The sequence below is a fragment of the Dipodomys spectabilis genome, unplaced genomic scaffold (genome assembly GCF_019054845.1).
Source record: "Dipodomys spectabilis isolate Male_0828 unplaced genomic scaffold, ASM1905484v1 ptg000026l, whole genome shotgun sequence".
Lineage (NCBI taxonomy): Eukaryota > Metazoa > Chordata > Mammalia > Rodentia > Heteromyidae > Dipodomys > Dipodomys spectabilis.
The window spans coordinates 7,444,945-7,472,423 of record NW_024870703.1 but is presented as its reverse complement, the minus strand read 5'-3'; the positions used below and the strand labels follow the sequence as shown (position 1 = coordinate 7,472,423).

The following is a 27,479-nucleotide window of genomic DNA, read 5'->3' as shown; positions in this document are numbered from 1 at the left end:
AACTGTAGTGGTTTTCATTTGGGGGAGATTTTGTCCCTAGATGTCATGTGCTAATACCTGTAGATGTTTTGTTGAGGTTTTTTTTGTTAGTCGTGGGGCTTGAACTCTGGGCTTGGGTGCTGTCCTTGCGCTCTTCAGCTCAAGGTGAGCTCTCTACCGTTTGAGTCACAGCACCACTTCTGGTTTTCTACTGGTTTATTGGAGATAAGAGTCTCACGTACTATTCCTGCCCAGTCTGGTTTTGAACCCTGATTCTCAGATCTCAGCCTCCTGAGTAGTTAGGATTACAGACGTGAGCCACCAGCTCCTGGCTACCTGTAGATGTTTTTGATGTTTCCATTGAAGTAATGATGCAGCACCCTAAGGGGTGCTACCTTAGATTTATTTTAACAGTGCACAGGACAGCCTTATCAGAATATTGTCTTGACCAAAATGCCAGCAGTTCCAAGGTTGAGAAGCCTTGTGCTATAGAGGTACAAGTCTAAGAGAAATTAAAATCTTAACCGTCTTAATTTTCAGTTTTATCACTGTGACAGAATACCTTACAGAAACAATTCAAAGGAAAAAGGGTTTGTCTTTGTTCACAGTTTTAGCGGTTTTACCTTGGCCAGCTATCTCCACTGCTTTGGGTCTGAGGCAAGACAGTATCAGAGACAGAAAAGTGGTGGAAGAGATTGCACTCCTCACGATGAGCTGTTCTGTGTGTGTGTGTGTGTGTGTGCACGTGTGTGTGCATGTGTGCGCACATTCTCTCTCCTGTATATACAAACAGATGTACTTTTCAAGGGCACATTCCTAGTCTATTTCCCTCAACCAGGCATCGCCTCCTAATAGTCCCGTCAGCTATGGATTGATTGAGTCATTGATCATCCTTATGGCCTAGTCACCCTTTGTAGCATCGCAATCACAGTAAACATCTTGTAAATGGGCTTACCAAGCAACATACATACTCTGGGATTGGATCAAAAAGGATTTGAGAAAGACAGACCAGTTGAAGTTGAAACTGAGGATGCATGGGATATAATTTCACAAAAGGGGTTGATTGGACTGATATGAAAAGTACTTGTGGAAGAGTACAGAGTACATGCAAAACCTAGCTGGGGAGGAGTGTCTCTGACCCTCCCTCCTCTTCCCCTCTCTACTTCCCTCCCTCCCTTCTTCCCTCTTTCCTTTTGCCTTTACCTCTCATACTGAGATTTGAATTCAAAGTTCTTGCTAGGTAGGTGCTCTACTACTTGATCCACACTCCCAGTTTTCTTTCTCTTAGTTATTTTTTGGGTAGGATCACCCATTTATGCCTGGACTAGCCTTGAACCCTTCCACCTCCTAGGAGGCTGAACCTGAGCGATAGAGCCTGGTTGCAGAGTAATTCTTTGATTAGAATCTTTGGAGGTGAAGGAGTTGGGCAGAGTAGAAAGTAACTTTATAGTCAAAGCCAGGGTTGTAGTGAGGTATGATGAAAGGTTTGAATTTTGTTTCTTACAGGCTGCTCCTTTATTGTTGTCTTACTCGTAAATTGCCACTCATCATGGTGGCAAGAGGATTGGGAATTTGTACCCAGACTGCAAGATCTAATCTTTACCCTACCCTGTCTTACCCCCAAGTATTAAGTCACCATTGTTTGATTTTTATTTTTAGGGATTTAATCTTCCCATTATTTAAATAAAAATGCTTTAAAATATCTTTTTTATAAGCCATATAGAATGGGACATTTAATATTAAGTGGTACAGCGCTTGCCTTGAGCAAAAAGAGCTAAGGGACAGGGCCCAGGCCCTGAGTTTAAGCCCCATGACAGACAACAAAAAAACAGCCCTATAGAAACTGGCTCACGCCTGTAATCCTGGCTACTCATGTGGCTAAGATCTGAGGATCACTGTTCCAAGCCAGCCCAGGCAAGAAAGTCCATGAGATTATGATCTCTAATTAACCAGAAAAAAAAAAAATCTGGAAGTGGAACTGTGGCTTAAGTGGCAGAGCATTAGCCTTGAGCAAAAAGCTCAGCGACATTGCCCAGGCCCTAACTTCACATATTAGACATCGCGGGCTGGGAAGGTGGCTCAGTGATAGAACACTTGCCTTGCATGCATGAGGCCCTGGGTTCGATTCTTCAGCACCACATAAGCAGAAAAAAAAGCCGGAAGTGGCACTGTGGCTCAAGTGGTAGAGGGCTAGCCTTGAACTGAAGAGCTGAGGGACAGCGCCCAGGCCCAGAGTTCAGGCCCCACGACTGGACCCAAAAACAAAAACAAAACAAAACAAAAACACATATTAGACATCGCCCAGGCCCTAAGTTCACATATTAGAAACAGCACGACAACCGAAAAAAAAAAACAAAACCCAAAAACCAGTAGAAGTGATTTTTAAAATCTCTATCTCTTTCTGTCTGTCTGTCTCTGTCTCTCTTCTTCTCTTTCTCTCTCTCCTCTCTTTCTTTTGTCCTGAGCCAGCACTGTACCAGTTGAGCTAGAGCACCATTTCTGGATTTTTTTTTTCCTTTTTTCTTCTGTGATTAATTGGAGATAAGAGTCTCATGGACTTTCCTGTCTGGGCTGGCTTTGAATCCTCCTAAGAAGTTAGGATTACAGTCATGAGCCACTGGTGCCTGGCCCCTCTTTCTCTTTATAGCCTCTACATAATTACTTTTGTTTTCTTGTAATTATGGCATTAATAGCTTAATTAATTTTTACATAAAATTAGATAAAAACTTTTCTGGAGGGAGTAACAATGCTTTATAGGAAATGTACTTATTTCCTTACTTATGTAACTGTAATACAGTATCTTTACAATAAAAAAATTAAAAACTTTTCTATGTAGCAGTTACTATATATATATAGGATTAATTTTAGTAATTATTAATCATCTCTCTCCATGGCTATGCCAATTTTCTTCGCCATCTTATTGTTTGACATTTATTATATTTGTGCTTTTGTGAGTAATAATACTCCAATGATCATATAATGCAGATAACTGTAGTTGGTGGTTTAGTGGTGGGTTTTTTCCTTTGCATTTTAAAGTTGGTACGACTGAATAGTGCCTCTTATTTCATTTTTTTTTTCAAATACTGGATTGTCTGTCAGCATTAATTAAGGAACTTTTCAAAAAAACTTACAGAAATTATGGAGAAGTCTGGTGAGGAAGGAATGCCTGATCTTGCCCATGTCATGCGCATTTTGTCTGCAGAAAATATCCCAAATTTACCTCCTGGGGGAGGTCTTGCTAGCAAGTAAGTACAACATAAAAAACTAATTATGACTTCATTTATAAATAGCAATTAAATAATTTTAGGTTAAAAAACAAATTGGAAGTATAACGTTATCTAGAGATAGAGATAATGTTCCTGAAAGAAGTTTAAAACTTAGATTAAAAAAAAAAAACAGTCTTTGAAAGCTGTTGGCTCACGCCTGTAATCCTAGCTACTCAGGAGGCTGAGATCTGAGGATCACAGTTCAAAGCCAGCCGGGCAGGAAAGTCCTTGAGACTCTTATGTCCAATAAACAAGCAGAAAACTGGAAGGGGTGCTGTGGCTCAAGTGGTAGAGTGCTCACCTTGAGCTAAAGAGTTTAGGAACAGCACCCTGACCCAGAGTTCAAGCCTCACGACTGACAAAAAAAAAGTCTTTGGGGATGAAAGTCATCTTGCTAACTAAGAACAAACAGATTGTGCACTATCAAATTCTGAGTGAAATGTGGAAACTTTCTTGAAGATTGTTGAGTGTGACTCTTGGTGTCTAGATTCAATATTATTTGAAATAAGAGATTAAAATTTTTCATAGTTTAATAAGACTAAAGCTTTTTTTTTTTAGGCGCAATATTATCGAAGCTGTTTATAGTAGACTGAATCCAAATACAGAAAGTGATGGGGTAAGTTTCTCTTATTTCTTAAGCATTTGCAGTAATTTTACAGATAATAGATATTAATAATAAATATGAATACAAATAATACAATAATAATATAAATACAAATAATATGTGAGCATAGTATGTTTGTATATAACAAATTATAATTCTGTTTCACTTCTAAAGAATCAAAGATTGAGAAATATATTAAAACAGTAAAATTCTGTTTTATAGCTAGCTTCATTGTTAACCTTTTTTTGTTTGGGCTATGCTTGTTCACTATCTGTATGTCTGTCTTTCCTTCTCCCTTATATCTTAATTTTGAAGCAAGTACATGATTTTAAATAATCTTTATTCCTCCAGCTTGCTGTACCAGCATTAGAGGTTAGTAAGTTACCAATTTAAGGGGCAGTCATTTCAGTTCCCCTGTGTACCTAGTTATAGTACCATGATCTTGACTGTAGGAACAGTGAGCTCTGAAATAGTCATTTCTGTGTACTGTGCTATGCTTTACAACAGATTATTTCTTTACTCTTTAATATGCTGATGAGCTGCAGCTATCCTTCTATATAGCTTTTTAATACACATTCCAAGACTTAATTCCAAAGTTAGTAATTCAAATACACGTTCTTTTTCACATGGAGTTTTCAAGGTTTGTGACATGTAAAAATAAATGGTTTATTTTTTAATATGTATGTTTCAAACCTTTAATGGTGGCACACTTAATAATGAAATTCCAGAGAAGACATATACCCACTCTACCAGATTTTGCCGCCTCTTGGCAAATCTGAGAGAAGCAGAAGCCATTGGGAGACGTTACCTCTCAATGCAACTCCCACTGCATTGTTTTTCAGAGTTTGTTATTAAATAACAGTAAATACATTTTTTAATTTTTTTGTTTTTTTTTTAAAGAGTTTTCCTGGTAAAAGGAAAATTTCACTGTTAATAAAAATTTACAAGGTTAAATAAAAATATAATTATAAGCCAGGTGCTGGTGGCTCACGCCTGTAATCCTAGCTACTCAGGAGGCTGAGATCTAAGGATCGGTTCAGGCAGTAAAGTCCCGAAGACTCTTACCTCCAATAAGCCACTCACAAAACCAGTAGCTCAAATGGTAGAGCGCTGGCCTTGAGCTAAAGAGCTGAGGGACAGTGCCCAAGCCCAGAGTTCAAGCCCCACAACCAACTCCTCTCCCCCCCCCCCCCCCCAAAAAAAATGTATATTGCTAACAACCAAGTTGGTACCTGAGTCTAGAGCAGTGATTCTTAGTCCTTTTGTGGTTGGCACTTCAAAGAATTGAGAATTTCATTGGCTGGAGGTACGGCTCAAATGGGAGAATATCTGCTTTGCAAGTACAAGGCACTGAGTTCAGACCCCAGCACCATCAAAACAAAAGTTGTAAACATTAATTTAAAAGTAAGCCAGGTGCTGGTGGCTCACACCTATAATCCTAGCTACGCAGGAGGCTGGGATCTGATGATTGTGGTTTGAAGCCAGCCCAGGCTGAAAAGTCTATGAGATTTTTATCTCCAATTAACTGCCAGAAAACAGGAAATGGCTCTCAAGTGCTATCCTTTAGTGAAAAAGCTTAGAGACAGCTCCCCGGCCCTGAGTTCAAGCCCCACCACCAACAAAACAAAATAAAAATATATGCCTTGTGATAAACTCAGAGAGACCTCATGCAAATGAGGATAGGAAGTTGGCACAACCCAAAAAAGTGGTGATAATCACTAAGTGGTGAGGAGCAGAAAACTTACCTCTTCAATTAGATTATATATTCCACATGATATCCACTGCCTTTGTTAGAGGAAATAAGTCTTCAGAAAAGATAGTGATTGATCATTAGCTATTGATCATTCTCATTTCCTTCAAAATTAGAATCCTGGTGGCTAATCTTAAAAAATAATTCTTTCTGAAGAAAATTTTTACTCCAAACAAGATTTTAAACTTGTTCATTAGCCCTACATTTTTCATGTGTACCAAGAATTACTTCTGGGTTGGGAAGGTGGCCCAGTGGTAGAGTGCTTGCTTTGCATGTATGAGCCTTTGAGTTCAATTCCTCAGCACCACATAAGCAAAAAAAGCCAGAAGTGGCATTGTGGCTCTAGTGGTAGACCGCTAGCCTTGAGCTGAAGACCTGAGGGACAGTGCCCAGGCCCAGAGTGCAGGCCAACAACTGACAAAAAAAAAAAAGAAAAGAATAACTTCTGAACTTGTTTTCAGTACTCAAAGCTTCATGCTTGTTATTAAGCAGGCCCTCTTACCATTTGAGTCACTGCACTGGCCCTTTTGTGCATAGGTTATTTTTGAGATAGGGTCTCCAGTTAAGCCCTGGCTGGCCTGGACTAAGACCTTTATCCCTACATGCCAAGTTTTATACTTTAGGCATTGTTCTCAATTTCATTGTTACGTAGTTATGTTTTCTTTTTTAAAGTTCAAAACTTGCTGGGCACAGTGGCTCACACCTGTAATCATAGTTACCTGGGGAATGATAGTTGTTGAGACTTCATTTCAGCCAATGGCTCAGGCTACTATGATACTCAGTTATCCCCAGTATTGGGGTGGGGAGAGGGGAAAAAAAGCCGGGTGCTAGTGCTCATATCTGAAATCTTAGTGTTACTAAGGAAGCTGAGAGCTGAGGATGGAGGTTTGGAGCCCAGGAGAGTCTGTGAAAGTCTTATCTCCAGTTAACCAGCAAAAAGCTGGAAAATAGAGCTGTGGCTCAAGTGGTAGAGTATCATCCTTGAATGAAAAAGCAAAGCGACAAGCACCCAGACCCTGAGTTTAGGCCTCAGTACTTTAGCAGCCTTCCCTCCAAAAAAAATTAACTGTCATGTGAATTGAATTATAGGGATTATTATGCAAGTTCAATGAAGAAGTAAAAGATTCTGAGGGGAAAGTTAGGATTTGATAAATAGTATGAATGGCAGAAATGAGATGAGAAAGATAACCTTTCAAGTGAAGGATACAGGCAAGAACAAAATAGGTCTTAGAAAAGGCATCTTTTTCTTAAGAGTAGAGAATTGCTATATGAAAAATAAAAACTTTGTTGCAGAGCTATTTTCTGAGAGACTAGTCTTTTGAACTTGAGTATGAAGAACTATCATACGTTTGGAATTTCTGTAGCAGTTTTATTAGCATTTGCAGTAGTAGATTGGACATACTGGAAGTCGGATAGCTGTGAAATAATCTAAAGAGACTAAATAATTAGTAGATATGGGTTAGAGCTTTTACCCATTTACTACTAAAACTGGCTATATACCAAAATCCTCTTTGGGGGAACATTATTATTACTCTTTCAGAATAATCACTACCTTAGAAAAATAGTGAACAAATAGCACACATAGTTGAAATGTATTGAAAATACCAAAGAAACAGAAAGAGTGGAAAGCTGGACGCCAGTGTCTCACGCCTGTAATTCTAGCTACTCAGGAGGCTGAGATCTGACAATCACGGTTCAAAGCCAGCCCAGGCAGGAAAGTCTGTGAGACTCTTTTAACTCCAATAAACCACTAGAAAACCAGAAGTGGTGCTGTGGCTCAAGCGGTAGAGTGTTCGTCTTGAGCTGAAGAGCTGAGGGATAGCGCCCAAGCCCAGAGTTCAAGCCCCAGCACCAACCAAAAAAACAAACAGAGTGGAAAAAATACATTATGTATAACTCTTAAATTGATCCATTATAATAAGCAGTTAGACATAGTCACTTGTGCTCCATAAATTCCTGTTAGATTCTCAGTATTGCTCGGTGCAAAGGCTCAACTTGTAGAAGTTTAGTAGAACTACAGAAGATGAAAATGTTGGAAGGGATTATAAATATTATGCTTTTTATAAAAGCATAAAAATAATATTCAGGTTTTTTAAATACATAAAATGCCATTCAAAGTTGAATCCTTTTTTTAACATTTCCATTAGTGTGTATTACAAAATGGGGTTTCATTGTGATATTTATGTGCATACATATATTTTGATCAAATTCTTTTACATTCTTAAAATAGCTGCTTTTAGCCCAGAGCCAGTGGCTCACAGCTATGATCCTAGCTATTCAAGAGGCTGAGATCTGAGGGTTGCAGTTTGAAGCCAATCCTGGACAGGGTAGTCCATGAAATTTATTTTTTTGGGGGGGGGGGGGTTCCGGTCGTGAGCCAGAACTCTGGACCTGGGCACTGTCCCTCAGCTCTTCAGCTCAAGGCTAGTGTTCTACCACTTAAGCCACAGCGCCACTTCCAGCTTTTTTCTTTTTGCTTATGTGGCGCTGAGGAATCGAACCCAGGGCCTCAGGCATGCAAGGCAAGTGATCTACCACTGAGTCACCTTCCCAGCCCGTCCATGAGATTTTTTTGGGGGTGGGGGGGACCAGTCGTGGGGCCTGAACTCTGGGCCTGGGCGCTGTCCCTCAGCTCTTCAGCTCAAAACTAGCGCTCTACCACTTGAGCCACAGTGCCACTTCCGGCTTTTTTTCTTTTTGCATATGTGGTGCTGGGGAATGGAACTCAGGGCCTCATGCATGCAAGGCAAGCGCTCTACCACTGAGCCACCTTCCCAGCCCCGTCCATGAGATTTTTATGTCTAGTAAACTACCAAAAAAGGTGGATGTGGAGCTGTGGCTCAAGGTAGCATGCTAACCTTGAGCAGTAAGAAGCTTGGACAGCACCCAACCTCTGAGTACAAACCCCAGGACTGGCACCCCCCCAAAAAAAAATTCTTCCTGCTATAAATACTTACAAATACTACCATTAAGCATAAAAGTGTATCCATTTTTTTATGTTTGAAAAATATCTGTAATCCAGTAAAGAGCATCTTTTACATGAGACTACGACTCACAGAATGACACTGACTAATGCTTATCCTCCTTTAAGCCCCCCAAAAACTCTATATTGTTTTATATTTTTAAACGTATATAGAATCTTTCCCATTTTACCCCCAAATGGATAAATGTAATATGTTATAGTACAGCATCTTCTACATATTTGAGAATTTTTAGTTATAAAATTTTTTTCAGAATTTAAGGCATAGCTCAAATGGTAGAGTACCAGCTGTGAGCAAAAAAGCTGAGCAAGCCAGGCGCATGCTGGTGGCTCACCCCTGTAATCCTAGCTACTCAGGAGGCTGAGATCTGAGGATCATGATTCAGAGCCAACCTGGGCAGGAAAGACTATGAGACTCTTCTCTCCATTTAATTCACCACCAGAAAACTGGAAGTGGCTCTGTGGCTTAAAGTGGTAGAGCACTAGCCTTGAGTGAAAAAGCTCAGGGACAGTGCCCAGATCCTGAGTTCAAGCCCCACAATTGACAAAACAAAGAAAGCTAAGCATAGTAATGAGCTTGGAGTTTGAGCCCTAGTATCAGCATTAACAACACGAACAAAAACTTTACTTGACAGAATGTAGGTAGGGCCACAAAATATGTTTTTTATATTTTTCCAAATTTTATGTTATCATTTGAAGAATTTTGCTTTAGAGAGTTTGTTTTAAAAAATACATATTGCTATAAAAGTTTAAAAACTCATTTGCTCTCTAGTTGATTTATCTTTTCTTATGTCTTGTTTGTTATAAGGCTATATTTTCATAAGAGAATTTATTTCTTAAACCATGTTAGGCTAGCTGACAGGAGAACTACTAGAGGGAGAGTACTAAATTCATCTTCATAACATGTCTTGTATTTATTTTGCTGAACGATTTTCAGCATCTCATTCAATGTAGTTTTTAAAAAGTCAGCATAATCTACAGGGCCATGCTCCTGCCATACCTGTTTTCCCAGCAGTTTGGGAGGCAGAGGCAGAGGCAGGAAGAACGTGAGTTAGAGGACCACCAGAGCTACATGATGAGGTTTATCTCAGAAACAGAAAAATCAACATAATTAGCTTACTTACAAGTTTTTAAGCCACTTTATTTTATATTTTATTTTTTGGAGATAATAAGATTTGAACTTAGACCCTTGTGCTTGCTGGAGAAGTACTCTATGACTTGAATCAAAGCTCAAGCCATCCCTCCCTCCTTCTTGCCCCATCCTCAGCTTTTGGGTTTGAACTCAGGTTCTTGAGCTTGCTAAGCAAGTAGTCTGCTACTTGAGCTACACTTCCAACTCTAAATTCTCATGATTGTATTGCTCTTTACTGTGTCATGGAACTACTTTTATATAGGCCTCAATAAGAAACATTAGGAATAATTCTACAGTAGTTACAAAGGGTACTTCTGATGCAAAAGCTGTTACTAAGTAACAGCATTCAACAGTATTAAATAGAGCATTCAGATAGACATTAAAGTTAGTTTCACCCTCATACTAATCTGAGTTCTACTGCTTATTAACAAACAAGTCTCTGAGTTTCCTCACTTTAAAGCTAACAGTCAGAAGTGCTTCTTAGCATTCTATGAGATTATATACATTTACCAAAAGTTATCTATGATATATATTATGTATATATATACACATATGTGTATATAGAAAAATAACATTTTAGTATAAGCATTGGTTTTCTTTCCTAGGCCAAGGGAGAATATACAAAGGAATTTGAAATTATTGCGGAGTTTACAAGTCTAGTTGGAAAGACTGAACAGTTGCACAGTGGAGTTAATTGCTGTAACAAATATATAAAAATAGAGGTACTTGGCTGGGCGCCAGTGGCTCATGTCTATAATCCTGGCTACTTGGGAGGCTGAGCTCTGGATCACAGTTTGAAGCCAACCTGGGCAAGAAAGTCTATGAGACTCTTACCTCCAATGAAACACCAAAAAACTGGATGTCAATCTGTGGCTCAAGTCATACAACATTAGCCTTGAGCACAAAAACTCAGGTATAGGATCTAAACCCTGAGTTCAAGACCCAAGACTAGCACACAAAAAAATCTACTTTATGAACTTTATGAGTTCAAATAAAGGAAGTTCAGGAACCTGCCAGGCACTAGTGGCTCACACCAGTAATCTTAGCTACTCTGGAGGCTGAAATCTGGAGGATCAGGGTTCGAATCCAACACAGGTGGAAAAGTCCATGAGACATCTCCAAAATAATAGAAGAAAGCATCCTGGAGATGTAGCTCAAATGACAGAGTGCCAGTTGATGAGTATGTTAGGGCCTGAGATCAGACTCCAGTGCTGAAAAAAAAAAAGAAGAAGAACCTAATTAATAATATCTTTTTGATACTGGTGAAGGTTCATGAGGTTGTGTAATAGTATTTTGAAAAATCAAATGCAATATCTGAGGAAAATGTTTCTAGTATGTTTCTAGTATCTATCCAACACAGTGGGGAAATGTAATTTGCTGTAAAATAGCATGACTTTGAAATGTGATAATTTTTATAATTAAGATCTTAAATCTTTTTGTTGAACCCACCAAAATCAAATATAACAGCCTTTGATCTATCTGTATCACAATATCACTTCAAGTAGAATTCATTCTCTATCGGTGATTCTCAGCCATGAGAATTACAAACTGTCAGCACTTAGGAGGCAGAAGCATCTTGAGTTGGAGACCAGCCAGTAAATAGGCAAAAACAACTATCAGGCTTTAAAAACCCAACCCACATCCTCTAGAATTAGAACTTTGGGATCTTTGTAGTTTTACAAGGCTCACAAATGTTGCTAATAGATAGGGTTGATTCTAAAATCAGAGTTGATACTTCTACATGTAAGCCAACTGATTTGTAGCAAATTTTACAATTTTTTTTAAGGGACTCTTTATTTGCTAGCTATAGAAAACAGGGAAGTTCATTGAAAACAAAGTAGCTATAATAACTCTACTATCTATTACCATTGTCTTGATATATTTCCTTTATATAGCTAAAATGAATAACCAAAAATTCATTTCCAGAACATATACAAGATATACATAAAGTCACCTTTTGCTTTTTGCCATTAAAGACTTTCTTTAAAAAAAAACATGTTTCCATTGTTCTAAAAACAATAATAAATACATATAATAAAAACTAATAAATTATAATTTTTTGAAAAATTATGGGGTGATAGCCTCCAAAGATGGTTAAGATCTCTTCTTGTAAAACCTGTACAGTGCACTTTTGTTTTTTATTTTCCCGACATATAATGATGAAAACTTCTGATATAGAAAAGTTGAAATGATAGGGAACACCATTGTACCTTCTTCCTAAATTTAATAGTTGTTAACATTTGCTATGGTTGCTTTAACTCTGTGTGTGTATGTGTGTATTTGTATGTGTATGTGTATACAGTTTTTTAATCTTTTCTAGCTGAAAATCTTTTCTATCCTTTGGAAACAAATGATAGATATAACAATATTTAATCAGCAAACATTTTAGAATGCGGCTTTTAAAAAGAGGATATTTTCCTCCGTACCCATAATGTCATTACCAAACCTGGGAAAATGAAGAGTAAATTATAGTGAAAACAAACTAATAATCTTATGGCTGGTTTTTCTGACCTTTACTTTAATGAGTAAGTCATTATTGGCAAGATTAAAAAACAAAAAGTAAGTCATTTTTAGGAAATGGTTGTGTTACTTTTGGAATTCTGAAAGCAGAATAAATTTCATATTTGACTTCAAATGGCATTTGAAATAAAACAAACTAGTTAATCATGATTTGTTAAAAATAACTTGAGATATTATAATTAGGAGTTTTAAACTAAGCATTTGATTCAGGTAAGAATTGATATTTAATAAAGTGTTCTCGTGCTTCGATTATTTTCTTATGATGGAAAAATTAGTGTTTTGTGTGATATGTTATGAAATACATGTGATATCCTAGTTTGTCTACTGACACTGGGGTCTTGAATCTTAAAAAAAGGCCTCCGATGAAGCAGAGGGAAGTGGATCACAGGGAAAATTGGTGGAAGCTCTCAGGCAAATGAGAATTAATCATAGGGGAAACTACCGACAACTTCTGGAGGAGATGCTGACTAGTTACAGGCTAGCTAAAGTAGAGGGAGAAGAGAGCCCGGCTGAACCAGCTGCTGCAGCTACTTCTTCGAACAGTGATGCTGGAAACCCAGTGACAATGCAGGAAAGCCATACTGAATCAGAGAGTGATCTTGCTGAATTAGACAGCTCTAATGAAGATGCAGGGGCAAAGATGAGTGCTGAAAAACTATGACTTTTTTGGTAATATTTTTGTGATCTTTGATTTGATTATTTTTAATTAGGAAGTATATTGTGTGCATTTATATAACCATTTTGTTATTTGAATCTTGGAAAACTAGTTTTATTATATTCAAAAAGCCTTGTTTTTTAAAAAGGCCTTTGCATATACCTTTATGAGATAGTTTAAAATTGATTATAGTACTTGGAATCTAATGAAATTATATGTCATTTCACATTGTATGCAAGAAATTAGGCTTCCAGTTTAAAGGCAGTAGATTCATACTAGAAATGACCAGAAATTACTGATTAGAGAAATTACTATACATTGTGGAATAACCTGTTTAATGTAGAAGAATTATACTGCTTCACATCTTATATAATAATAGTACACTCATAGTTAGCTTTGTAAAAAATTTGTGTTTTCTTTAATAATTTGTTTTTCAAAGAATAGCTGATGCTAGCCTAAAGTTTTTCTTTCAGGGTTGATAATTTGTGTATTGTTTGATTTGTTTATACTTTACATCTCTGTAGTTTTACTTTTAGAAGTTGTGAGATACTGGATGTGTGGTTATTTTTCATTTTGCTGTATTCTTTATGAAACATAATTTTTGAAAAACTTATGTATTCATACACTCTTGGTTTGTATGTTCTGTATAGCCTAACTACACACACCAAAATGTATGTCAATCAAGTGTTTAGAATGAAATTATAAGTGTTTAAGCCCAAATAAAGCATGTGATGTGGAATAATCGATGCATGTTGTACTTATTTTTTAAACAACCAGGTTTGGGATATTAGAAAGCTACCCTTTAGAAATAGATATATATTTATGTTAAATTTAGCATACTTTTGGCTTAGCATTTTTTTCACTAACAGAAAGGGAAAGTTTAATATTCATTATTTACTCAGAGTAATCTTGTTATCCCTCTTGGTGGTACAAAATACTCATTTTCTTACATATCACATCAGTAGATATGTAAGAAAATTTTCACATCAAGAGTTCAATGATTCCCAGGCACTGGTGACTCATGCCTATAATCCTAGCTACTCAGGATGCTGAGATCTGAGGATCGAGGTTCAAAGCCAACCCAGGCAGGAAAGTCTGTGAGACTCTTATCTCCAGTAAACCACCAGAAAACTGGAAGTGGCACTGTGGTTCAAGTGGTAGAGCGCTAGCCTTGAGCTGAAGAGTTGAGGGACAGTGCCCAGGCCCAGAGTTCAAGCCCCACGACCAACAACAACAAAAAAAAAGTTCAACGATTGCAACATTATTATATTTTGCTACAAGTAATAAGTATAAGATTTATTGTTTTAAGCAATTAGTTTTTTACTAGAGAACTTTAACTTTTCTGTTTATATTTTGTGTCCTATGTTTAAAGTTGCATAAGATATAATAATTTGAAACTTGGGAATCTTCAGATGCTGTAGCTGATGTTTGAATATATTTTTTCAATGTCAGAATATTTTGAAGTGTTTTGTGAAAGGAAAGCATTTGGTGGAGAGATGAGAGAAAAACCCAATCAATTATCTGTCCCTGTTAGATAGGTACGTGGTTATACACAAAAAATACATTACACACATCTCTCTGTGAGTACCTTTTCAGACAAAGGAAGGTAATTTGTTCATCTAATTATGTTTTCTTTTGAAATTCAATCCAACTTACAAGTGGAATAGGTAAATAATAATAATATTCTTCCTTTTCTCTTCCTGTAGGGTGCTGGAGATCTAGAAGACTCATGGTAGCCTTATAAACCTTCTAAAATGCTTTTGATTCTGAAAATTTGGGGAAAAACTTTTAATCACAATTTTCTTCAATCCAAGGGGAAAATATTCTGTGGATTCCCAACGTTTTATGATATGAGCAGAAAATCATTAGCATTTCCCGTCACTTGTTCATATCTGTGTTTTTGGTAATTGCCACTCGTAGCATTGCCTGCACCTACAGTATTGTTTGCTAACCTCAGGCACACTGGTTAAACCTGTATTGAACTTTTGGCCCTAAAAACCAATGGAATTCTTTTACCACAAATCAACATGTGGCTGAGGTGCATGAGAATATAGTTAGCTACACTCTGACAATAACATTATGGTTTTTATTTTATTTTATTTTTTGTTTTTTTTACAAAAAACAGAACAACACAACATATTAGCATGTAAAAGTAAACAATTGTATGATGTGTTCCTTTTTCAACAAGTTGGAAGCCTTTTGCAATTCTATGACTTGGAATTTCATTTGAACAATTTGCTATAGGATATGTATTTATTATTAATTGTTATTTAATTTTTCCCCCTACCTGTATTACCAAATTGGGTTTTCCAATAATGTCCAAATTGTAATGTTGCCTTGCTTAAAGATAAAGTAAATGTATTTGGCAATAATATAAACCCTTAGAAATTTTATGCATGTGTCTACTACATACTTCAGTTCCTTCTAGAAAATCTTTTGAAACCAAATGGGTTAATTTATGGCTATTTATAATTTGCTTTGACATCTCCCTGCTGAGAATTCTTTTAAATGATGAGATTTGACTTTATAATGTAAATTGTGATTTTTGTTTTTCATGTGGGTTTCTATAGTTTTAATTTTTTCAGCTTTTAAGATACAGCAAGTTTTATGTAATTTGGTATAATTTTTAACTATTTATGTTATTTTAAAAGCTCAGAATATCACACTGAAGTTACTATAAATACATTTAAAATAATCTATTTTAGATCTAAGGAAATATTACAGAGATATTTTCATGGGCTCAATAACCTTTCATTTTATAACATTGGGCACGGTACAGAGTGGCTGTCACATAAGGTACTTGAAGATAATTTAGTTTAATTCTATTTTTACAATAACCTTGAATTCTTGAACTCTCCTGAGTGTTGCATGTGTTAAGTCCAGTTAATGCTGAACATGGAAGAGTAAAGTATTTAAAAGAAGTTAAGGGATAGGAAAAGTTATGAATGTATCCATTTGTACATGATTTACATGTTGTGGATGCTTTGTAAACATTTTCATATATGTTTAAATTGTGTTTCAGCAGGTTGTAATTGCCCTTGTGCGTAGTTAAAATGAGTCATCACCTGGTCCTGTGTGAAATGGAATACATGGTATTTTCTGTAACATTTTCCTGAAGCTGTTCTGGAGAGCCACACTTTTGAATACAGACAGCTTTCCTGATCACTTGATTTATTGTGCACCTGATTTTTGGTCTAAAAGGAATTACTGCCACAATATATTTTATTTATTCTTTAGATTTTAGCTTTGTAAGTTAAAGTACTTTACATGATGGTGTTAAAAGCTATTTGTCCCTTTCCCTGGTTTGGAGGGTTGTTAAAAGATAGGGAATGAGGAATGCAAATGGTTTATTGTTCAAGCTGTCCACTCTGATCCAACCCTGTACTGAGTACTGATAGTACCTTTCCAGTATGATATTGTGATGTTTCATACAATGCAGTGAACATAACCAACTTATTACCTAAATAAAAAGATGATTTTAAAAACAGTGTGACATATTACTATTCAGTTGTGCTTATGAAAAATAAAACTTTCAAATGCTGTTTTTAAATATTGTTAACATACTTGTGAAAATTGCATACAAAACAATGTAGATGAGTTTTAATTCAAGAGAAATTAACTAAACCACATAGGAAAATACTAGCTGGCCTGTTTGATACTCCATAAATAATTTTTATACTACTTTGTGGGTGTCCTTTGTTTCAGGGGGGGTTCATGGCCCTTGAAATACAAGTAGTATATAAATCAGCAAAAGAAAAAGCCATATTTGATGTTTACTCACTGAATTTTTCTCATCTGCCTGTCCACATACATTTTTATTTCACATTTTACTTATACTCTGAACTTTTTAATATCTCAAAGAACTTTTACTTTTCTGTATAATAACTAATATGTACTGTATTCAGAATTCAAAACAACTTTTATATGTCATTATGAACCCACTACATGTTAACACAGGTAACACTGGTGTATCAAAATAATTGTCCATGTCTGTCTAAAAAAGTTGTGAAAAAGTACTAGATTTTATTTTTGTAAACCCTTTAAATGTTGGGCTACATTCTCAGATTTGCTTTGTGTTCAGTAAATTGGAATGGCACACATTTAGTTGGAAGTATGTGAAGAAATCTAACTTTACCCAGATATGTACACCGAAAATAATATTTTAATAGCATTGGGTAATGTGGATATTAAAACTTGAAAATTGATTGGCTGGATTGTGACATCTGAAGCCTTATCAAAGGACTCTATACCCTGTTAACATGAGCATATTTGGGTGATTTTTATCTTGTACATTGATTGAATCTGCTCATCCATCATTTTTGTAATGTCACGAGTTGGTCATTAGAAAACTGGTTCGCTGAATTATGAAATTCTTGGGAGTATTGACCCATTATTACACAGTGATTAAAATTTCTTTGTTAATATAACTGATCTAAAAATCTTAAATATTATGAAGTCGGGAAGTTTATGGTGATGAAAATTCTAATTTTGAGAGCTGAAATTTTATTACTGCCAGCAAATACTGTTAGCTGTTTTCCTTAAGCGACAGTTTCACTTCACTGATTTTAGAAGAAATGTCTCTTGAATAATCATAGTCTATATCAGCCATTGAAGTTAACATTGGTTGTTTATGAAAAGTGGCTAGTTCAGTACACAGCTGAAAGTAATAGCTCAAGAGACAATTCATCACACTTGGATATGTCTTAGAAGCAGGATTAACCACTTCATCAAACAGGATATCATATGTGGATTTAGTGGTATTTTGTTGGTGTTTACTTTAAAAGACAAGATTTCAGTACATAGCCAAGTTTGATTATGTAGCCAGATTTAACTGTGTAATTAAAACTGGCCTTAAACTTTGGTGCTGGGATGATAGGCATACAGATGCCACTGTTCCCTGATAGAAGTTTAATAAAACTTATTTTCTATTGTTTCATCAAGATCATTGTTAAGCCAGGCACCGGTGGCTCACACCTGTAATCCTAGCTACTCAGGAGTCTGAGAGCTAAGGATCATTGTTCAAAGTCAGCCCCGGGGAAGAAAGTCTGTGAGACTTCTTATCTCTAATTAACCAACAGAAATCTGGAAGTGGTGCTGTAGAGCGCTTGCCTTGAGCTGAAGAGCTGAGGGACAGCGCCCAGACCCAGAGTTATTGTTGACTGAATTGGCTTTTTTTTCTTCTTGTGGCAGTGATGAAACAATAATGATTTTGATTCTACTGTCCTGATTTGTGTTAGGCATCTGCAGTTCACCCACTGTTTCTTTTGCATTATCAGTCCAAGTTTCAATATGCTAAGATATGTTATTAGGAAAATTGTTTTCATGAACCCCTCAGGATTCTTTCAAGACCCCCAGAGTATGGCAACTGTTGCCTTAGTCTTTTTGGATAGCTTTCTATTGGCTTCCTATCACATATAATAGTGAGTCTTAATACATACAGATCTGATTTAAAAGTTATGTCTGGATAATACTATAATACTAGAACTTTGAAAACAATATAAACAAGATGGAGTCATTTAGATTTGGGAACCTTTTAACTTATAGTTAAGCTTTACAATAGAGCTTCCTATATGTATTTTATGCCTTCTTCATATTGTATATGTATATCTATATTCAGGGCAGTTTTCATCTTTGAAAATGAGTTTTGTGCTTTGTGGATTTGTGTCCTTTGGGCAGCACTCTATCGAATGTTTCAATTCACTTACCACAACTGAAATGTTGCCACAGGTTGGCCAGTAGGCTTATGACTTGTTTTTTGTGACAATGAAGTGGATCCGATTTTATTTTTTTGTTATTTCCATTTTCAAAATGAGATTTCAACAGTGTTGAGCACAGATTCCATGGCAGTATCAAGAAAAATTAAAGTTCTTGTAATGGTAAGTCTGGAGCATTGTAATGTTTACTAACATCTTAACTGAGCTTTATTTTCAAATTGTGAGATTTATTTGGGTTTTACTATCTTTTTATAGTTCAAATCAGCCTTCTGAAATTAGCTATGTAGATAATTAGCCCTCATAAAGAAACAAACTTTAAGAATAATGAAGGGGATATAGTGTTAGGTGTAGTACATAAATGCAGACTCTTTTACATGTCAAATTGCACATTTTCTAAGATTTTTTTTTAAATATCGTAGTAAAGGAGAAACAATCTATTCAATAAATGCTTCAAAGCTTCTGCACCAGTAGTCAATGAACCTGACTACAGTTTATTACCTAGAATTCTACTTCAGAATTTCTTAGGAATTGCACTCATTGATACAAAATTATTTGAAAAGGATGGTAATGCATACCCTTCAAGATTCATTTTTTTTCTATTTGGAATTAAAAATGGTTTGTTAATAACAAAGTAATCATTTGAAGAAAATAACAATATTAGTACAACATTTGAGCTGGAAATGGGAAAACCTTACTAGTTCCCATGGTCAAGTATCTGGAATACTGGATGGAATGAGACTAGGTATGAACAAATAAGTATTATGGCACAAGTCAAGTTTTTTCTTTTTTATTAAATGTTGGTTTGGTTTTTTTTACAATTTTATTATGAAAGTGTTGTACAGAGGAGTACCATTTCATAAGTAAGGCAGTGAGCACACTTTTTTTTTTTTTTTTTGGTCAGTTGTGTGGTTTGGACTTAGGCCTGGGTGCTGTCCCTGAGCTCTTTCTGCTCAAGGCTAGCATTCTACCTCTTTGATCCACAGGTCTGCTTCTGGTTTTCTGGTGGTTTTTTTGGAGATAAGAAAGTCACAGACTTTTCCTACCCAGGTTGGCTTTTTAAACCATTAGCCTCATGAGTAGCTAGTATAACTAGTAGCTAGTCAGGAGCCACCAGCACCTGGCTTGCTTTTTTTTTTTTTTTTTGCCAATGTCACCCCTTCTTTTGCTTTCCCCCACTTTCCCACTCACATCCTTGCCCACAAGTTATATAGGTCATTTTCCACATAGGGTATACTGGGTAGCATGATTTGTATATCCTTCCCTCCCTACCAGTCACGTTTTTGTTTGCAAATTATAAATTAGTGACACAAATGTATTTTCTTTGTGTGTGTGTATGTGTGTGTGTGTGTGTGTGTTCACACAGAGGCTTGAACTCAGGCCTTGAGTGCTATTGCTGGTCTTTTTTGCTCTATCATTTGAGCCACAGCTCCACTTCTGGGTATTTTGGTGATTAGAGCTGAGTCTCAGGCTTTCCTGCTGGGCCTGCTTTGAACCATGATCCTCAGTTCTCAACCACCTAGCTAGGATTACAGGCATGAACCACTAGTACCCAGCTTGCACATGTATTTTCCAAAATCTGGGAGGTACATACAGAGTAATACTTGTTTCATCAATCTTTATACAGCTGTCATTGAAATTGACCTGAAGATGTCTTGGCTAGGGGTGTGGCTCCGGTGGTAGAGCACCTGCCTTGCAAGCACAAGGCTTTCAACTGAGTTCAAGCCCAATACCCTCCCCCCCAAAAAAAATCTGGACAATGTATTATCACATTTATTTTGGTAAACAAATCTAATTCTTTCCCTAAATTTTTATTTTTGAAAAGATGCCTCAAATCCACATTTTCTCTTGTAAATTATTGTATTTTGCAATTAAATTGATTTTAACTATTAGTATTTCATTTTATACCCACATATATATATATGTATATATATCCAGAAGTTAGGCTTTCCTAATTGAGGAATGAGGGTCCTTAATTTCAGAGCTGGGAATTAGGAGGCTGAATAACCCCAACTCTAGTGGATCACAGAAGAGCCTCTGTACATAGTAGCCTCAATGGTTTGAATTGCTTGTTTTTCCCTTGACTAATATACACTTTGTCTGTGGAACATAGTGGTATTTTCAGTGATTGCTTCTTAACAATTGTATCTTTTTAGTTCTTTCCAGATCACATTCATCTATACTATACCTAGGGATGCATTTGGGAAGGGGACTGGTACTATTCATGAATCTCTTACCCACTTTCCTTCTCTTGAGTTTTCACTTATTTTTACTGTGTGTTTGCTATGAAGTGATTTTGTTTTCATCTGTAACTTGAAACTGAAGCATTTAATGGCAAAATTCTACATTAACATGGATTTAATAAATATTTTGCTAGTAAATTGATGCAGCATAGAACTTATTTTAATGCCTGCTATGAAAATTGACCTCAAACAGGACATCATTTTTAGAGCACTAGGTTTCATTCTTAGAGGTAAAAGTTACTCAGGAGCCTATAAACCTTTTCACAAGACTTCATATTTCAAAGCCCTTATACACAAAAGGAAACAGCTGGTTCATCAGATAATTTAGTCTTCCTGGAGTGTTAGTACCCACAGGAAATCAGCAAGTTACTAGGATACCACTTCTCTCAACTTACAGAGGAATTCTGCTGTTACTACTTTCCTGTTTTTTGTTTGGTTGTTGTTAGGTTTCCATCTGAGATTTTTTTTGAAAAATATCTTTTAGAAGCTTTTGAAAGGTGCTTTGGCTCACATCTGTAATCCTAGCTACTCAGGAGGCTGAGATCTGAGGATTGTGGTTCAAAGCCAGCCCAGGCAGGTAAGGCTGTGAAACTCTTTATCTCCAATAAACAACTAGAAAACTGGAAGTGGCACTGTGGCTCAAGTGGTAGAGTGCTCACCTTGAGCTGAAATGCTGAGGGACAGTACCCAGGCCCAGAGTTCAAGCCCCATGATTGACAAAACAGAAAAGGGTTTTGAAATGTATAGGCTTTGTGCATGTGTGTGTATATAGTTATTGATTTGCCCATCTACCCACTACTGTAATATATTTACAAGTAGAGGATGGGAAAGGATTAGGAAAGTTAGATAATAATAAAAAGTCAGTCACTGCTGGATGTGCATATGTGTAATCTCAACACTTAAGAAACTTCAAGCGGGGCTGGGGAGGTGGCTCAGTGGTAGAGTGCTTGCCTTGCATGCATGAGGCCCTGGGTTCGATTCCTCAGCACCACATAAGCAGAAAAAGCTGGATGTGGAGCTGTGGTTCAGGTGTTAAGAGCGCTAGCCTTGAGCTGAAGAGCTGAGGGACAGTGCCCAGGCCCAGAGTTCAGGCCCCACGACCAGCAAAAAAAAGCTTGAAGCACACGGAGGATTGCAAGTTTGAGGCCAACCTGGACGATCTAGTTAGGCATTGTCTCTAAAATAACCAACTTATCTTACTCTCCCATTGCCCACCACATTTGGTATTATGGAAAGAATTCTCTTTCCAACCTCCTGTTTAAATTTAACGCACTCTAATCACCTCTACATCTTTCTTTTGTATATAAACTTTTTTTTCCCAGACTGGCCTTGAACTGTGAACCTTCTTGCTATCTCTGGCTCCTGAGTATTTAGGATTCCAGGTATGAGCCACCTTGTCAAGCTAACATTTATTTTTTTTATGCAACAGAGGATAATGGAATCTTAGTGTGGTATGTACAAGCTATGAATACATAATAAGATATAGAAAGTTCATGATAGCACATTAACTTTAGGGAAGTGGTGACTTTTTCAGAAGGAAAGATTTTCATCTTCCAAAACATTAAAATACATCTGTAAAAATTGGATAGTAGATAACAGTGAATGCCATTCTTTTCCATAATTTAGTATTTTTGAGGTTTTGTTAATAAATTTTTAAGTGAAAAAGTAAAACAAAGTCAATTTGGTGGTCCTGACTTGCTTTCTATAAAAACGGTACCAATTTGTAATTGTCCCTGTAGGGTACAAGAATGCCTGTGTTTTCCACCTTTTCCCCCATGTAGAATACTAGCCTGTGACATAATTGTGTTTTCTTGGTTTAATTCTCAATTATTTGATTATAAGCTTTCCAGGAGAGGATGGTACTAGGGGTTGACCTAGGGCCCCATGCTTGTTAGCCAACATGCTCTGCCACTTGAACTGCCATCAGCTCCTTTTGCTTTTCAAGTAGTCTCGATTGTTGTCTGGGGAAGGTCTTGGCTCAGAGTCATCCTACCTCTACATGTGCCACCACACCTGATCCTAATTGTATGTCTTTTACTAAAGTTTGTTTATATAGATTAATTCTTCCTTTAACATATTCTTCCTCTATAGATTTTGTGTGTGTATGTGTGTGTGTGTGCGTGCGCGTGATGTGCGTGCTTGTACATGTGCATGCACACATGTGCTGTCCTGGGGCTTGAACTCAGGATCTGGGTGCTGTTTCAGAGCTTCATATGCTCAAGAATAGTACTCTACCACTTGAACCACAGCTCCACTTTCAACTTGTTTGGTGTTTAATTGGAGATGAGATTCTCATGGACTTTCCTACATTTGCTTCAAACCATTATCCTCAGATCTCAGCCTTCTGAGTAGCTAGGATTACAATTGTGCGCTACCAGCATCTGGCTTCTTCCTGCTGATTTTTGAGACTTATTTATATTTAGGAACCTATATGTCATGAATTATTCCAGTTCACTATCTGCCTTTAGATACCAAAATGCTGTTTATGTGTACTTTTTTCAAATTATTGTGATTAAGTGGTTACATAATTCCCCAAGTTTCACAGTATTGTGGGATAATGATGCTTAGTTAAGTCACAAACACATTCTAACTTTCCTGGGGGCAAATTGTCTATACTGGTCTATAATATTGAGTTCTGTGAGCTTTGCAATACAGTTACTTCTAACACATTGGGTGATATGTACATTTCTTTTGTTTTGCATAGCATCAGCTGTTCCCTCTTTCCCACTTGTTCCCTCCCACCCATCACTGCCATTGAGTTGCTTAGTTCATTTTGATCAATGTCCAGTGCAGCTGATGGGTCCTGCTGCTGTATGTTTTTCCCTGATTCCCTCTAGTTCTGTGTCGTCCTCCTGATTTCCCTCCAGTGTGCACATGTATACCATATATGTGATCAACAGCATGGGGTTATTTAGTAGTGATTCGACCAGATGAGTGGAAGTCCTTTGTTTCTTAAGTCTTGTTAATTTTGTTGAATCACCTTACATTTTGGACTTAACATCCACTTGTCAGGGAGACCATGCACCATTTGTCTCTTTGCTCTTGGCTTACCTAGCTCAACATGAGTTCTTCTAGCTCTATCCATTTCCCTGCAAATGCCATTATTTTGTCCTTTCTAATGGCTGCATAATATTCCATTGTGTATAGATACCACAGTTTTTGGATCCATTTATTTGTGGTGGGACATCTGGGTTTTTTCCATATCCTGGCTATTGTGAACATTGCTGCAATAAACATGGAGGTGCATGTGTCCTTGTATACTGGTTCCTATTGTTTAGGATAGATGCCTAGAGGTCGTAAGACTGGGTCATAAGGGAGGTCAATATTTAGCTTTCTGAGGACCCTATGTGTATTTTTTAAAGAAAGATATTGAGAGATGAAACAAAGAATAAAGGGCACCCATCCATAGTATAACTTTTTTTTTTTTTTTGGTTGGTTGTGGGGCTTGAACTCTGGGCCTGGACGCTGTCCCTCAACTCTTCAGCCCAAGGCTAACACTCTACCACTTGAGCCACAGCACCACTTCCAGTTTTCTGAGTGGTTTATTAGAGATAGGAGTCTCATGGATGTTCCTGCTTGGGCTGGCTTTGAGCCACCATCCTCAGATCTCAGCCTCCTGAGTAGCTAGGATTACAGGCATGAGCCACCAGTGCCCGGCTTAATGACTTTTTTACTAAAAAAAAAAAAAAAATCTCAATATATGATAGTTCCCTCTCCCCTAAATTTTGCATTTTTGGTATCTCTTCCTGTTTTTTTCTTACACATAACATTCTTTTTTTCCCCTACAAACCAAATAAGGGTTTTCAGTTTTTATGCTTCAGTTTTTATGCACTAGAGGGAGCTAAGATGTTCAGATCTGAAAAGTTTTTGGTCAAAACACTCATTTGTCCTCATGTGCCCTTTTTAATAAAAAGTAGGGTGGGGTGTATTTTGCTTCACTATTTCAACATAATTTTGAAGTAAAAATTACATATAATAATTGCAATGATCTTAGGTGTTAGATGAATTTTAAGAAGTGTTTTTCAAAAGTTTCAGGATTTTAATTATTTTCTTTAACAGTTTCATCAGCCTTCAGTTGCATACACTGACAATGTTTTCATATTATGAGTAAGTATATTTTCACTTTCTTTTATGACTTTGGCCTTTGTATTTTAAGTATTTAATAAAGCTAAAGTTATTAAGGGCCAAAAGTTATTTATCCAATAACTTTTACTCCAGCTGTTTACATAAGCTGGTCCTTTCTCAATGCCCTTTATTATTTCATATTCATTTTTTGGCACTACTGGGGTTTGAACTCAGGGTCTTGTGTTTACTAAGCAAACTCTCCACCACTTGAGCCCTGCCTCCAGCCCCATGGATATGCTTGAATTTGATGAGCAGTTTATGTCATTTCTTTATATTCTGTATCAATACCATACACCTTAAATATCATAGTTTTGTCATATACTTTAATTCCTGGTAGGGAAGGTGCACTTTATTTGGCTTTTACAAAAAAAAAGTCTACTCCTTTTGAATAGTATAGCCAATATTTCCTTGCAAAATTTAAATCCTGCTATTAAGCTGATTGTGTTATTTGGATAGATTAATTTGAAAGGTATTGATATCTTAAGCAGAGGTGAGTTCCATTCCAGGAACATGCTATATCTTTCTAATTATGGAAGTGTTTATATAGTTTCATCCATATGGTCTGATTTTTTTTTTTTCCTAATGTGGGCTTTTATTTTTTTTTTAATTTTATTTTATTTTATTTGAGAACATACTGTACAGAGGGGTTACAATTACATGGGCAGGATAATGCATACATTTCTTACCAAGCATTGCAGCCTCCTCCTTTGTTTACCCTTCACCTCCCTTCCCAGCCTCCCCCCTCCCCCCCCACCCAATCATACCCCCCCCCCCACCGACATTGTAAAGCTGGTTTTGACATGACATTTTGTACTTCTCATCATATGGTCTGATTTTTAATGCCTTATTTTATTTACATTTATTAGTGCTATTGTGAATGAACCATCTCCTTATTCCCACCATAGTTCATACCTTCTTAGGCAACTGGCTTTATTCACTTACAAAAAAAAAAAAAAAAAATCACTTTGGTTTCTATCATTTCCACCAGATGGCAGTGTTGGGCACATCCTCTTGTAAACCTGCTGAGAATTCTGGTGACAAGGCAGTGACTGACCAACCTACCAAGAGCCCAGAAGTACGAGGAGAAAAGTGTTGATTTTTTTTTTTGTAAACCTGAAAGAAAAATGAGTCAAGCATTATGTAATTATAATATTTATGCTGCTATTAACCTTTAATCTTCTAGCCCGTTAGTGGAGGCAGAGAAGAGCCGTCATCATGCTCTTCAAAGTCATGTTTGCCCCTGTTCTTGTGATAAACACTTGTGGCTTCTTGGGTAGTTCTTGTAGTTTTATTACAAAGACTCTTGTGGTATAGGCCAGCTTTCACATCCAAAAAGCACCATTTAAGTCAGAACTTACTAGATTTCTTTTTTTTCTTTCTTTCTTTTTTTTTTTTTGGTTGGTCATGGGGCCTGAACTCTGGGCCTAGGTGCTGTCCCTCTGCTCTTCAGCTCAAGGCTAGCCCTCTACCCCATGAGCCACCATACCACTTCCGGCTTTTTCTGTTTATGTGGTGCTGAGGAGTCAAATCCAAGGCCTCATGCATGCAAGTCAAGCACTCTACCACTGAGCCAACTTCCCAGCCCCAGAACTTTCTAGATTTGTAAATGTTTATGTTAGACCATATTGTGATTGGTTTATCATTCCTAGGTTTTTCCTGAAAAGAGGTAGTATGTATACCTACTACTGTGAAAAAGATATTTTTTTTTTCTGTGCCAGTACTAGGGCTTGAACTCAGGACCTTGCACTCTCATTTTTTTGTTCAAGGTTAATGCTGTACCACTTGGGCCACAGCTCTGCTTCTGGCTTTTTGGTAATTAATTGGAGATGAGGAGTCTCCATAGACTTCTGCCTACATTGGCTTTAAACTGAGATTTTTCAGATCTCAGCATCCCGAGTAGCTAGAATTATAGGCATGAGCCACCAATGCCTGGAAATTGTTTTTTGTTTTTTTTTTAAACTGGATATTCAACATGAAAACAAGTCGTTGTGACCCTCTTAGGTTAGCCCTTTTCAGGCTTAATAGAGGTAACTTCCAAGATCTGTATTAAGGGATATCAGGACATTGGGACCATAGTATATCACCTTGGTGAGCCTCCCCCCCTCCCCCAACCATTTATCACAATTTCATTTGCTAAGCATTATGCCTTTGGAATCATGGAGTGAATAACATCCCTAGAGTAGCCATGTACATTCCTTTGAGAAGATGATATCCCCACTTTTATATTGAAAAGTGTAAGGAGGTATGGTTGGAGGACCGAGTTCATTAGGTCCTTCCTTGAGCACAAAGTTTTAAGTGTAGTACTTGCTTTTCTAAAGAGAATTTATATAAATATTTTAGGGAATTGCATAGCAAATTGTGGTTCTTTTATCTCTGCCTCTCAGATGATAATGGCAGATGCCAATAGGCCTGCCCTCAAACTATTTTTGGCCAGCAGAGGGGTTTGAACTTAGGGCCTTGGGCTTACTAGACCAACACTCATCACTTGAGCCACACCTTTGCTGTTTTTTGCCT

The 27,479-nt window shown here is 36.9% G+C and overlaps 1 protein-coding gene across 4 annotated transcripts in view; it reads left to right on the top strand.

Moving 5' to 3' along the window:
* The window catches only part of Ppm1b (protein phosphatase, Mg2+/Mn2+ dependent 1B), a 53,560-nt gene extending 38,676 nt beyond the window's left edge, over window positions 1-14,884 (top strand). For 3 of the 4 annotated variants that reach the window (XM_042675390.1, XM_042675387.1, XM_042675388.1), the window contains 3 exons: window positions 3,113-3,224; window positions 3,804-3,861; window positions 12,587-13,630. In XM_042675390.1, the coding sequence (XP_042531324.1) occupies window positions 3,113-3,224; window positions 3,804-3,861; window positions 12,587-12,892 (476 nt within the window). In that variant the 3' untranslated portion in view covers window positions 12,893-13,630. Of the gene's footprint in view, window positions 1-3,112; window positions 3,225-3,803; window positions 3,862-12,586; window positions 13,631-14,592 lie in introns of those variants that run through there. The other variant, XM_042675389.1, reaches the window with a different exon arrangement.
* Window positions 14,885-27,479: the final 12,595 nt, after the last annotated feature.